The 15,273-nt window shown below is 43.5% G+C and overlaps 1 protein-coding gene across 1 annotated transcript; it reads left to right on the plus strand.

The window, feature by feature from the left end:
* Positions 1 to 647: 647 nt before the first annotated feature.
* Positions 648 to 6,403, plus strand: LOC133021365 (atypical chemokine receptor 3-like). The gene is made up of 2 exons (XM_061088182.1): positions 648 to 866; positions 3,688 to 6,403. The coding sequence occupies exon 2, from the start codon at positions 3,755 to 3,757 to the stop codon at positions 4,889 to 4,891; it is 1,137 nt and encodes a 378-aa protein (XP_060944165.1). The 5' UTR covers positions 648 to 866; positions 3,688 to 3,754; the 3' UTR covers positions 4,892 to 6,403.
* Positions 6,404 to 15,273: the final 8,870 nt, after the last annotated feature.

Here is a 15,273-nt window from a genome sequence, read left to right on the forward strand (position 1 = left end):
TTCTTTCTTTTATTCTAACAATATTATGGTTGTTTATTCTTGCAATTTAATGACTTTATTCTAACATTAGGACTAAAGCTAATGTAGCATGTCTCAAGTCCAACTGCCACTTTCTTAAAAAAAATGTCATCACAAAACTATTGAATATTAGACCATAAATCCTATTCTACAGGTTATGGACATGGGTTAACACACAATTCAAAGTGGAATTTTGCAAACAATTATTTGATTATGTCGTGTGTGATATTTATAATGTATTTAGCGATCACTAACTCATATATCAGTGTTACAGTGAACAGTGTGAGCAGCATCTAACAAAGCTTTGAAACTGTACTCCACACGCACTTAAATATCCATGCTCGAGTTGCTTATTACAAAAAACGGGTTATAGCGCAGTGTGCGTGTATAGACCTGCACGCCTATAAAACGTGCATCAAACCACACACTTGATATTTTGACGTCACATGAAATTGTTTGTTATGCATTAGTCATATCGTTCATAAAATGGCTGGAATTCAGTGCGTTCCTTTTTTTCCATTTCCTCTTGCTCTGCCGAAACCGGCCGGAGTTGCTCGCTGCATATTGAACACCCGAGGGGGGGGGGGGGGGGGGGGGGGGGCGATGCCATGTCAATACGCACCGCTGCCGGGACCAGCCTTGGAGGCGGAACTCCTGAGAGTATCAGCAAGTGCAGAACAAGGAACAGGCTCAGATTGATTCTCGGAGGCGGAGGAGGATCGTGTGCAGCAGCAAGTTCCTGCGCTGGAGTCGGTGTTAGAATATTCGTTCGGTAAAACTCGACGAAAACGAATCTAGGTGTTTGGACCAGAAGAGACGCGAGAGAGGAGGGAAGAATTAAAAAACAGGTAAGCCGATATATGGAGCTAATGCGGGCATGAGGAGGTTCTTGGTTTACTAACCTTTGGATCACTTGGTCCATACCTGTGGTTTGAACCGCTAACTTATTGTTACATATCAGTATATACGTGTAACCTACTCAGTGTTATTTCTTGGAAGATAAACAGGCAGTTTTGGAGGAACATTTTTTTTAACATTTTTTTCGAGATCTGAGCAGCTCCATCTTCGCGTAATTGACCTGCCTCCCCATTTAAATACGGATTCAGACTACTGTATACCAAGCCGCCATCTGATAAGACATGTTTGTCTCCAGCCTGACATAAATCAACAGTGGCAACAATGAGATACAAAGTGTTTGCGCTCAGCAGCGGGCTGGGAATTCTTGACTTGGATCCGTGCGTAATGACGGACAAGGCAACACTGTGGCTGTTAATCTACACGGAAACATGATGTCCTGTTCCTCCGAGGGGAACAGATTTTGTATCCCGGGCCACAAGAGGAAAAGCCTGTAGAGAGAGAGAGAGAGAGAGGGAGAGAGAGAGAGAGAGAGGCAGCAGGGGGAACTTGTGACAGTCGTGAAGCACCTGCACCATTCTATGCGGGCGGCATTAGCACATGAGAATGGCCTTTGGTTGCTTTTCACTTTGTGTGTATTGAGAAACAAAGGAGGTTTTCAGCTAATTTGTAACTGGATGCTGGCGAGTTGAAAAGAGGAGAAGCAGAGGCACTCTCTCTCTCTCTCCTCTCTCTCTATCTCTCTCTCTCTCACACACACACACACACACACTTTCTGCCACACACACCCTGGGAGAGTTAGAGAGAGAGAGAGAGAGGTGACTTATAGGCTCTGTGCTGTGTCTGTTATCTGATGATTGCGGGCGCTAACAGGTTAATGAGCTTGAAGCCTGTGGGGCTACCTGGCACCTCCAGGTATTTTCCATATAATATACGGGAATTAGACAGAGACCATTGTGAGGGATTTATCTCCACATACACAATCCCTCCATTAGAGGTGAATGGCGCTCCCCGGTGTGTCAAAATAACCGAGAGTTAAATTAAACGTGTGATATCTGACATCTCTTTGAAGGGCTTTAATCGCCGGCGGAGCGTGGTGGGAGAAGATGTTGCGATTAGCAAACAGAAGAAGCGGTGTCAAAGAGTCAAGATACTGCGTTAATACAAGTCCTGGATTTAAAACCGAGTAAAATACCTGAAATTTTCCTGATAGAAATGTGTAAATATGCAAAGTTGGTTACCAGTTATAAGGGGTCGAGGAGAACACAAAATTGCTTATTAAATTAACTCTTATAGCATGTAGCTTTTTATTGTTAAAGTTAAAAGAAAATTACAACCAAATAGTATGTCACATTTATGCAAAAATCATAAGAAAATGTATAATTAATAATACGTTTATAATTAATATAATGTGCGTATGTTTAATCTGTAATTATACATTAATTACAAATTTTATTTTACAAGCTGATCATATGTTTGTATAAAATCTGTAACTGTGGGCTACCCTTCAGACACATGTGGGTTAAAAACATTGCATTCGCTCCTGAATCGGGTTCGAAGTGTGGCCTATAGTATGGGGGAGACACGCCACAGAGCTGCACATCCTAATATGTTGCAGGTGTGTATATATATTTCAACTTTGCCGTCTTCTTTCATCATCCTCTGTGACTTTGTGTCCAATTATCCTCTGCACAGCACCTCTCTCCCAGTCAGACAGATGTCTGGCGAGGTCACATTTCACTGCTCTCTGGCGTGCTGTGTCAGCCAGTGGTTGGTGACCCTCGTTTAAATCGAGGTCCGGCCGTCCCCCCCCCCGCCGATCCCTGCACACAATTCACTCTGTGGGCGTACAAACCAGCGGGGTTAAGCCACTCGTGTTCCGGTTTTGATCTATCACCTTTCACCTCCGAGCTTTCACACTGGCAGGCGGCCTGTTAGGGGGAGCTGAGAGAGACATCACAGCGAAAACAAAAATGTGAAGACAAGGCAGGCGCAGCTGAGGGCCGTACCCCTCAGACAGGCACTGTGGCCTCAGAAGGTTTCTGGCCTGCTGAGCTGCTCCAGAAAGTTACCTCTGTGATCTTGCATATTGGTTCAGTCACCTTACTCCGAGCCGATCTGCCCCTTGTGTTCGAGACTGAGTGCAAGGGTTCATGCCCTTATTAGATTCAGATGTTGTAAAATGACGTATTTGAGGTTATGAGCAGCGTTTTCTTTCATCGTCTGGGCGGTGACAGCTCCACTCTCACCCTTCATCTTCCCTCCGCCCCGAGAGGAGAAGGGAAACATGGGAGTTTTCTTTGACCATAACATGCTTGTTAAGGGAAAACATTCTTTAAAGTGGCATCAGGTTTCCCAGCCTGACCAGCGCGTTATCTTGGAATGCCCGAAACGCTCCGGAAATAGAGGCTGTTTGGATTTCTCTCTCCCACTTCCTTATGTCTAATCTGCACTCTGCGCTAGTGGAGCTAATGTAAACATTTATTGTTCTGCTCCCTGACTTCGCATCAGTCAAAGACGACTCTGTACTGTTGTGACACGACAACAGAGAACCTCTATTAACTCATTATGGTGGTGTTTAAACAGTTAAACCACATTAAGATTTTTCAGGATCTGGTGGCATACCACAAGTGGCTTCCTGTTTTATTAGCTCATGCCGTGTGAGTCCACATGGGTAGAATAAGCCATGCTTAAAGCCACAGAAAATTGCTTTTCGAATATACCAGAAGGTTAAATGGGGGAAAACAAGCATTTCGCTGTTAGATATTTTTCCACATGTTGCAAGAACTGATGAATTGATTGATGTTTTTGCAGGATCTGTCCCATTCAGAGGTGGTGTGTTACCTTCCTGAGATCTGTGGTCGTCTCCCAGCCCGGAAAAATGAGTCTGAGCACCAGCGAACTGGAGGACCTGTGGGAGTCGTTGGGGGAACTCAACTTCTCCGAAACCTTCAGCAACATATCCACTGTGAATGCGTTGGTGTGCGCCACGGCGTTCAACCGCACCGCTCTGCTCTACTCCATGTGCATCCTCTACACGTTCATCTTCATCATCGGCATGGCCGCCAACGCTCTGGTCCTCTGGGTCAACATCCGGGCGCAGAGAGACTCCACCCCTCGCCCCGAGACGCACATGTACATCACTCACCTGGCCGTCGCAGACCTGTGCGTGTGTGCCACTCTGCCCGTGTGGGTGAGCTCCCTGGCCCAGCACGGCCACTGGCCCTTCGGGGAGGTGGCGTGTAAACTCACGCACCTGCTCTTCTCCGTCAACCTCTTCGGCAGCATCTTCTTCCTGGCCTGCATGAGCGTGGACCGCTACCTGACCGTGTCGCATCAGGGAGAGAACGCGGGAGGCGCCCGCAGGAAGCTGATCCGCTACGGAGCGTGTGTGGGGGTGTGGCTTCTAGCTCTGCTGGCTTCCTTGCCGGACACCTACTTCCTGCGCTCTGTGAAGTCGACGCACGGGGACACCATGCTCTGCCGGCCCGTGTACCCGGAGGAAAACCCCAGGGAGTGGATGGTGGGAGTGCAGCTGAGCTTCATTTTCCTGGGCTTCGCTCTCCCCTTCCCTGTCATCGCAGTGTTTTACGCCCTGCTAGCCAGAGCTCTCAGCCGCTCCGCGACTTCGCCTGCATCGTCCGCCATAGAGCAGGAGCGCCGCGTGAGCCGCAGGGTGATCCTGGCCTACATCGTGGTGTTCCTGGGCTGCTGGGGGCCGTACCACGCCGTCCTGCTCGCTGACGCCCTGTCCCAGCTGGGCCTGGTGCCTCTGACCTGTGGCCTGGAGAATGTGCTTTACGTGGCCTTGCACCTCACCCAGTGCCTGTCCCTGCTCCACTGCTGTTTCAACCCCATCCTCTATAACTTCATCAACAGAAACTACCGCTATGACCTCATGAAGGCCTTCATCTTTAAATACTCCACGAGGACGGGCTTGGCGCGTCTCATCGATGCTTCCAACATGTCGGAGACTGAATACTCTGCCGTCGCAGTGGAAAACCCTCCACAGATCTGAAACTCAAAACAGCCCAATGACCATTTCCTGAACACTGTATCTAAATCTAACTGACGATAATGTAATATAAACAAAAGTCACAACTGATGTTCTCATCAGATCCTGACAACTCGCAGCATTATTTATGAAATGACGGTGAAAGGAGAACAACAAAAACAATCCGACATCTTTTTATTTTGACAGAAAGAGTCCTGTAGGAAAAGCTTGAAGCACTTAGAAAACAGTTTCATTATAACAGCTGATACGGAAATAATATGAATACTGTCACTCATTTGTAAAACAGTGACTGTGTAAAATCATTGCCTTGACTGTGTTTATAGGATTGTATTGTGCCTGTTTGTGTGCGTGGCGTGCTTAATCTGACAGGCTATGAATATTGATGATATTAGTAATATTGTTAATCATTATGTTTTAAGTTGTATTTATATACCTTTTTTTAATTGTTTTGCCTCTCTCACGCTGTAATGGAAGGTCTTCACACACTGCTGCCTTATCAGTTTAGTCCAACCACTGACCGGCTCAGTGTCCTGCTGTCTCATTATTAATCCAAACCTCATGTCACACCAGCTGAACCCTTCAGACAATGACCATGTATTTTTGTATTAAAGTAATTGCCTCATGCTACTAAAAAATATAAATGATCTGATGAATGTTTGTTCTGTGCAACATATAAAGGACCAGAGTTTTGGGGAAATACGCGTAAAGACACAAAAGTGGTTTCAACTTTGTGGTCTGTCTTTCTGCAAGGCAGCAAGTAAACACATTTCTCAGTATGTCTAACTGCTGCTCTAAAGAAGCCAAATTGTTCTTACAAATGATTAACATCATTCAACACTGCAGATTATTAACTTCTCTGTGTCCTTGTTACTTGTAAATATTTTCATACATTGTCTGAAGGCTCCAGCTGGGACTACTGAGCAGAAACATGTAGCTCCCATGCATCTTTTCTGAAATGTACAATATTAGGCCGATATGCTGTACCATCTCTCTGTATGAACACACATGTCCATGCTGCTGCACACAGACCACAGGTGGCTAAAACCTTTATGACCAAATAACATGAATTAATAGCTTTACTCCTCTCATGGAGACAGCAGCTGTGGTTTGCAGCAACCAAGTGTTTATTAGGGACCAAACAACAAAGAACATGACTGCATGAGTGTGTGTGTGTGTGTGTGTGTGTGTGTGTATGTGTGTGTGCGTGCGAGTGATTGTGTGATTGTTTGAGTAAGTGTGTGTGACAGCAATAGGTGATGTTTCATTTGTCATAAACGTTGAGTTAACCAGTTTACTCACTGTCTGTTGTAGGAAACAACAAACCGTTGATATGCCGACACAGAGCACATTGTGTCATGTGATTGGTTACACATGGACGCTTTTACACTGAAAAGATTTCATGTCGCGATTAGAAGAGACTGCGGACGCCAACATGTGTCTACAAGAACAGAGGCATTCCTTTTGTATTGTAATGTGTAACACGTGTTTTGTTATAAATTAAATACAGAGAAAATGTTCAGCCTCAGTGATTTCTTTGGTTTCCGACAAAAGTATTTGCACAACTTAATGCCCCCCCATGCTTTGAAATGCTTCAGATATTTTTTCATTTCAATAAATATGTTACAGAAAACCTTTTAGACACTGCATTTTTACAAACACATCAAGAATTAACACCGTAGCTTTCTTTGTTTTCCCCCCCGGCTGTCGTGGCTTGCATACCGAACTCTTCACAAGTTATGGTTCAGTTATGGAACATGAAGCTTTTAGTGTAAAAGAAAACACACAGTTTTCAATTACTGTCGCACTAACTGTCTTTCAGACATCAGTGAAAGAAACAGATGTCGCTCCTGTCACTTTAAAGGAACGGCCCGACATTTTCTTTTGACAAGCAGGGTCAGTCAGGGTCAAAACTAAACAGGTCGATTTATGATGTTTTCTCATTTAGTGAGACAAGAGTGAAAAGGAAACTGTTCAGCTCATTTAAAGATGCTAATGTGCCGTCAACAACTCTGATGAAAACACAGGCAGACAGTCGGAGCAGTGGGGGAATTGCAGCCTGTTGCTCTTTCTGGGCTGTCGCAATAATGGGGACGGAAACTCATCACCGCTGCTCCCTTTACCCGAGAACTTGACCCGCTCTCATGTGGGAGGGCCAACACCCCTGCCACTGGTCTCATCTGCAGGCTAATGTGACAAAGCTCCACCCTGCTTTCTGGAAATCCTCTGCCAGATGTGGGAACATGATGTACCTTCATCGAACAGCCTCTTCTCCCCCTTTCCCCCAGGGGATGACGAGTTAAATGGGGAACATCATATTGGTGGCCAATGACCACACAACTATAACTGGGCGTAGGGATGTGGTGAGATCCCTCTGAGAGCTCCCTGCCAAGGTCAGCTCTCATACTTGGCAGAGGAGAGGAGTGGTGATCCATTGCTCCCTGAAGACCTCGTGACATTTGATATATTGCCTCTTTCTAACATTTGTAAATAATTTGGGACATCTATATATGATTTAAATGACAAGATCTTCCTCCTTTTTCTCGTTTTCGTCTCTTATCTACAGAGCGGCCTTCTTTTTCAGTATCTGGTCACATGCAGCTGCAGACAGCATAGCTGAGCTGATGGACTGTGTTGAAAGTTTGTATTGGCAAGTGAGGGGCAGCTGAGCACCTCGACTCCAAAACAGTGTCAAAGGTCAGTCTGATGAGGAAGCTGTGCAGGGATTTCCAAAGGTCAAACCAAGTCAGTGATCTGCTACTGACCCCACCCCCCACCCGGCTTCCTTCTCACCCATTGACACTGCCTTGATCTTGCAGCTCTCCTGGTGTGTGCTGGTCACCGCTGCCACAAACAGATCATCCTTTTATTTCTTGTGTGAGGGATTTCTCACATTACAAGTCACACTAAAGTTACAGCCTGGCTTTCTCCAGGTCAATGGCTAACTCAATAAACAAGTAATTAGACAACTTTGTTTTTGCCGGGAGCTTGACATTTATTTATTTTGAAGCCAAATTAAGGGTGGAAACTGGTCTCGGGACAAAAAAATAGCTGTTGGCCCCAATTTTTCTTGCATTTTAAAAGTATGATACGTACATTTGGCCTCTAAGGGTCTCAAATAAAACAATAACTAATGGTGCATTCCAGACCACTCGGATGTTGTAATTTTCTGATCTCCTACTTTAAAAAGTGCAATGAAAGACACTCAAAGTCTGAGTTCCGACTTGTGACCTCGGGAGAAACAGTTGTCTGACATCACAAGACAATGGCAGCACTCATGGAGACAGTGATACTGTAGCACTAAGGCCCGTCTACCCTCTTTTGGACTGCTGTGTGAGATTGAGTGACAGTCTGTGTGCGTGTGTTTTCTCCCTCTTATGTATTGGAATGTGTTTCCAAATATAAAAGTTGAGTAACATAAACGATATAATCGCGTTGCATCGTTTTCCCTCCTTTAATCTCTTTGTCTATGAAACGGTTCCATCCCAGTACATCGGAATGCTTGGAAGTTGGAAGTCGAAAATTTAAAGTCGGCACATCCAACATCCGAGTCGTCTGAAATGCAGCAAAAGACCTCGGATGATGAGGACAAGTAGCAGCATGGGATCATGGGAGTTATTGTCTTCACCACCATTGCAAATCATGTTCACGGATAAGAATACGTTTCATTCACATTAAGTTGCACAAGGTTATTAGTAATCGTTATCCATAACAAGTGATCGATACAGACAGCGTAGGAAATAAACAGTTCACTGGCTAACTGGCTAGCAGGATGTTTTTCCTTCATCTTCATTCATTCCTTCATCACCTTCATCAGTTAGTAGAGACGGACAAAGTCACAGGTAAAGTGGATACGACGCAATTACCAAAATGAAATGTCCTGTCACGTTGAATTGAATTTGGGATTTCTCTGAACAGCTTTGGAAACAATTTGGATAATGTAAGTGCTCAAGTCAGTAGAATATATCATATGGGTTGAATCATTATGAAAAATTGTTACACATTATATCTTTAATATCATTATAATTTGGTAAATTAATATCAATCCAAAATATGCACCATATAAGCATAATATAACCTTTATTAACTTACATACTTGAAGCAGGACTTCATTATTCAATAAAACAAATCACCTTAAACTAATTGCCACAGTGCACTTGGGGCCGTTGGGGCCCTCAGGAGTCTGGGTGCTTGGGGCAGTTACTTACTTATTTAAGTGAGTTTTAATTTGAATTCCTGATGAGGTGATCTACTGTGTTTCAAACCAAATCCCACAGTATTATTCCAACCGCTCCCACCCATACAGGGGATGCTGCAGCCATGTCTGAATTAACTCAGAGTGTAAAAAAATGCTTCTGCAGCTCGGCCACTCAGAGTCGCCTGTGTTTTACTTGGCAGGCACGTGTGGTGTGAAGTGTTTGAGTTTTTACAGTTTGCCACTTCTGCTTCTCCTTTGATTCTCTTGTGTTCCCATTATAACTTAACTTGCTTATGCAGTAGGTGTCAAACTCAATACTGTGCCAGTTCACTACACAAACCCAAACACTGTACTGGGAGGAAAATGTTAAAGGATTCATCCCTTAGCGTGCTGTATCGAAAAGACACAGTATCAACTGTTTGCGGCTGTCACCCGCTGGAACACAAACTGTACTGCAAATCTTCTTTTTCCAAACGAAAGGAGAGATTTACAGTAAAATCTGTGAGATTTAAACAAAAAGAGTCGGTGGTAACTGTGTAATGAAATCACCTGATGTGCAGCTCTTTTGTCTTACAGCTGGTTCCTATGTGAGTTTTTATTGGGGCTCTGCAGTACAGTTTGATTTAATAAGCCCAAGTAATGGACCAGAGATGAAGTAGATTAAGGGAGTGTTGCTTTACAGCGATGGTCGATTCGTTATGCTGAGGAGAGATAACGATAATGAATGATGAAACAAGAGGAGAGGTGCAGAGAGGGAAAACAAATCTAAATCAAATTTAATTGAACAAAACTTATCTAAAGGAAGAGGCTGAACATGCTCACGCAGCAGTACGACACATTCCCATAAACACTTCAGGGTTTTGTAGATGTAAAGGTAACTTATATTATTTCTGGCCCATTTCCAAGTGTTTAGAAGAAGTCCAATTCTCCACCAAGCCCGATGTGCTCGCTTCGCTGCATGGACGAATAAAGGCTCCTGCATTATTAATGAATGTGAAAGCAGCAGCTGTTTGTGCTCACAGGGAGTTTTTTTTGTTGTGATTATAAAGAAAGTGAGAGGATACAGTTAGTTTAGCCCTCCGTGACTCCTCTCCAGTCAGGAGAGGAGGACATGTGGCTCTGCCCAGATGCTGGACACATGTTGAGTTGAAAAGTGGGGAGAGAAAATTAGAGCTTACAGACCGTCCGACTTGAATTTGGATCAAGCAACACCAATGGCACACGTCAGTTTACAAAGTCACGGCTTGTTTAACCTTCCGAGCGCAGCCCTGATAACGTTAAGCCGAGGGCAGATACTTTTTGTGCCCTGGAACACATCAGCAGAAACTGTCTCAAGTCTGAGGGGTTTATGCTGCTGTGTTCAGGACTAGTGATGATACTGAAAAAACTCTTTGAGAGCAGATGTGCCTAATATTTTGGGTTTCAGACAAAGGAAAACGGGGTGAAACATCCTGCAGCTTTAAGACCTGAAAAGAAGGGATTTATAAAATGCATTGTTTCGCAAGGGTTGGATCAGCCAAATGGAAAAAACATATTGTCTTACCTTTTTATCGGTTCAGGTTATGAGATATCTGTGACAGAGATTTCCGCCTTCACCAACTATAATAGAAGGGAATCAAGTTTCAGCGCGAATACAATGGGCTCAATGGATGATACAGAGTTATCTGAGGGCACTGTCTTTGGAAAGAGAAGCTGCTGTTGTATTGTTTCAATCAACTTGCGATAATGGAATTTCTTAAGGTCTATAGACTGTATAGAAAGATGAATCCCATGATGGCTCCCAAAAAGTGAAACCAGACAACTTGATCGTCCCCCGGTAACTGGCCTCAGTGTAGGTCATATATCCTGCTTTCGTTTTCAACAGGATGTCACACCCGCAGCTCCAGCCCTCGATTGCTACTCCTCAGACTCTGTCTCCAAATGCACAAAATGTAGGCATCCATATCTCTGGATATTTTGGAAGTAAGTGGAAATGTCTCATCAGCCTTTATAGAAAGCGTAGGGTATACAGTAAAAACAACTCTGACATATTAGCACTTTTTTAAGTTGATATTGTAAATGTGCTGGCAAACAATTGCCAGTTTACACATTTGCCAGACACGGAGCAACACAAAGTTGGTAAGAGCACTGGGACAGGCACTAAGTCAGAACAGCTGCTGAGCCCCACCCACAAGATGACAGGATTGGTTTCTTAAGTTTGTGACACCACAAAGAGACTGGCATTTGTTTGCCTCAGTGTTAATGTGGAAATAGTCAGTCAATATTATTTCATAAAAGGCACAAGAAGAACATGTTAACATGTTTAAAAACTTGACTTTCACTTAAGAGGGACTTTAAAGCTCTCTAGCGCTGAAGAAAACTATGGATTCATCACTAACTGTTATTCTTTTGATAATAAAAAACATTGATGAGGACATCTATAAGGGCTTTCAGTTATGTTTGGCCTAAATCCACAGAAGACCATATTTCTGGTTGCTACAGACCCACCCACAATCCCCAGCACATTCCTTATTTGCAGTATCCTCTCAGTTGGTCGCCTGCGGCCTGCAACTCTTAATCATATTTATGGTCCAAACACAGATTAAATACAGAGCGTTTTAAAAATGAACTTCGCGTGTACCCTGAATAATGGGTTGTGATGTTCTTTCCTGTTGCCTACCAAACTGTGTATGATAATGTTCAACCCCTCATAAACCATCGCCCGACTCATTGTTGTGTGAAAGCTTTAATCTCTTCCAGATCCACTAATGTAACTGTATAGGCAGAACACACACAGGCTTGCTATTTGGGAGGAGACTGATTTATACCGCACTTCGTGCCCGAGCGAGGGATCCGGTGTTTAGACATCACCTAATTCATCCTGCATCCCGTCAGCTTTAAGAGTTCAGCCCCCATGTGCAACTTTAAAGTTCAGCCACCACTCCATCAGCTCAGCGGCACGCTCGCGTCAGGCCCGATGATGAAACTTCAAAGAGCTGTCTGGGAAGAGAAGGCAGCTGCTTCGCGGCTTAAAGAGGACACAAATCCACGCAAACCATTTGGCTGTGTTATTATATGTAAATCTGTCATACTTTTATAAGCACCCATATAGCTGGAGTCAGGAGAAAGTTAATCAGACCCATGCTTTTTTACATTTAACTAGTGTTTATGTAACTAAACTGCCTTCTTATGTTTTCATATACAATGTTTTGTTTGAGTGAAGATATTGAAAATGTATTTTACAACGCTAGCATGGCATTCTTTAGAGGGCATGCCACCGCTAATGCCCAACAGTCCTGTTAAATTCAATTAAGCTGGACCAAATTTCACACTCATAGATATCAGGTCCCTAAAGTTGGATTTATTATTCCCTGGGAGAATGTTGAAAGTGTTGAAAAATGCTTTGTGTCGCAATGTTAAAGAAAGTCCTGGATTCAGCCCCTGATCCTAATCCAGACCTACATTTAAGGGGCATACCAGACTCATACCACATCCTTCCACTAAGTTTCGTGGGAATCTGTCCCTTTGTTTTTGACTGATCTTGCTAGCAAACAAACAAACAAACCCAAGAAACAACAAGAAAGGGGGTGAAAACTTCACACGCTTGGTGGATGTTATGAAATATAAGACAAACAACTTTTTTTTCTAAAGGTTATGTTGAAAAATCCTGCCTTCCTCCACAGCTCGGCCACGTTTGTTATGGTCCTTCGCTTTGTCAAATCACCCTCTGCCAGATGGATAATGAATGACTTGGAGACTGCGGGTAATGATAGCTTGTTTTGACTTGGAGAGAATGACAGAACGAAGGTGTCGAGGCACACCGTAATCTCAGCCGACAGCATGTGTTAACAGCGACAGCCAAAATCAAAAGCAGGATTTAGGTGTCTCTCTGAAGTGACGAGTAAAATACAAACTTTTTGGCTGTGGGTGATGTTTTGTCTTTGAGCAGACGTACGTCCTCCTTCGGTTCCTGTCTGGGGTCAGACTCTGGCATTCCGCTGGAAAAACAAGCCTGTTTATTCAGACAAAGGCCGGGCGTCTCAGTGTAAGTCACTGCACCAGAGCCCACTTTAATAAGCCTCATAAACCGGCAGTCGCCTCCTCATTCTTTCAGCGTTGTAAGAAATGCTGAATCCATTACCTTGTACCTGAAAAACAGACAGACAAGGTTCCCTGCTCCCTGTTATTATCATTTTTTCTATATTATTGCATGGAATTATATAACTAAAGCCAAAACATTGAAATCCCTAAAGCTATAGACTTAGCAGCTTTTGCATATTAATATAGCACCAGAAACTGGAATGCTGTTGTGCAATGACTGAACGTTTCTAATCCGAGCTGGCATGTTATATTTGAACATTTGCCAACACACACTCTTTCAGAACTGAAAACAAAACTACATTGAGTATAACCCCTGTTGCCAAAAATGTAATTCACCGTGTTTGAGTATTCAAAGAAATAATTAAATGTCATCAAACACCTGAATTCTTTAACAAACTTCATGTAAGGTCATATCCCCATGTGAGTCTTTTCCCACAAAAATCATGGGAGAGAAGAAAATGCACAGGTATGGATTAATCATTGTTATTTGAGTCCCTGTGCTCTCTCTGCACCTGCTCATTCCATCACAGGCTCATCGGGGTGTGAATGTGTGATTCTCGTGGAAACCAGTGACAGCTTTTGACTTCAACTGTCTTCTTAAAAAGACAGTAAGAATTTCTGTAGAAAGAATGTTCAAATTATTGTTCAAACAAACACACCCTGCCCTTCAGTGCTACGACTGAAATATCCACAAATTCACACGCACTGCCAAGACAACGATGCTAACAATAGAACTAGCTGAACAAAGTGGAATGTGTTGTTCCATGTACGTGACTGACTCTCTACCCTCACCTGACTGTCACCCTTCTTTTTCTAGTTTATATTCTTCTAACTTTCTCCTACTAATTGTTGGCCATTTCTCTCCAGGTTTCCTTTTCTTATTTCACTTATTTAATCTGGAAAGAGTTACACTTATGGTAAGTCCTCAATTTAACGTTAGGAAGACTGTGGTCAGTAAGGTGCAGTCGGCCTGCTTCGGCAAAACGCATAATCATGGGCCATGAAAGAACCCTTTCATTTTTGGGCATTGATCTGCTCGAAGGGGTGGAGCCAGAATGTTGTTGTTTTTTCACTCTCTTCACCAATGCCAGATTTTTGACATTTTCACCCATTTCCCAGGGAATGATTTGTGGATCTTGATAAAATAATCAGGTGTGTTCAGAGGCCAAATATCTGTTCTGGGTTCTATTGAGCCTTGGCAGAGGTTAATGCTTTAGTGAGCATCATTCTTATTTAGTTGTAGAACCAAACACCTTCAAAGCTAAACCTGAAACACTGAAGTAAGATGATAAACATGGTGCACATTATACCCTTCATAACACTTCCCGTGGCTCACCCAGCTCTTAACTGTCAGTCAATGTCTCCTGGTAATGAGATGTATTGTATTGATTGTTTTTGCTAACAAATTAACGGACTGACTGACTGACTGACTAACTTTAAGCCCTGTCCTTCAAAGACAATTTTAACTTTTTCAGTATTGATCAATATCATGTTTCCCCCTAACCTTAGTGAAAAGCTGTGTTTAAACATGGCCATATAATAAAGCTGAATCATCATTGAGACAAGTGGATAATGCATTGTAAGAGCAGATATTAAGAGACATTTACTGATACATTCAGTATCAGTATAATTTAGTGACTGGTTTCATTATCTATGAATGTATTTCTCAATCTTCACCCATCATCCATTGTTCATCACAGACGCTCCATTGTATAAACAGAGAAGGTTAGTTCAACAGTCATTATCACTGATGTAGTGTCGGTGTTTATGTCTGTCTGTCACCAAGAAGAGAAAAGAAAAACATCTTTGTCTTTTTTACCCCTCGTCTTCCTCTTTCCTGTCCTTCCTCTGGATCGCAGGACAGAGAGTCTGCACGGTGTCAGTTTACAGGGAGTTTCTCTCACTGTCAGTGACACGCACACTTCACACCCTGGGGAGAAATCGAATGTGCGAATGTCATTCAGCCGCCAGCTCGGAGCGTCTTGGCTCTCGTCACTCCAGCCCCCCCCCCCGGCTGGAGTGAAACTTTCCCTGCTTCCCTGGAACTCAGGATGAACTTCCTCTGCAGTGAGTTTGGTTGCAGATTCACTGTGATTCCTGTGAGGTACGT

This window comes from Limanda limanda, chromosome 16 (genome assembly GCF_963576545.1).
Source record: "Limanda limanda chromosome 16, fLimLim1.1, whole genome shotgun sequence".
NCBI classification, from domain to species: Eukaryota; Metazoa; Chordata; class Actinopteri; order Pleuronectiformes; family Pleuronectidae; genus Limanda; species Limanda limanda.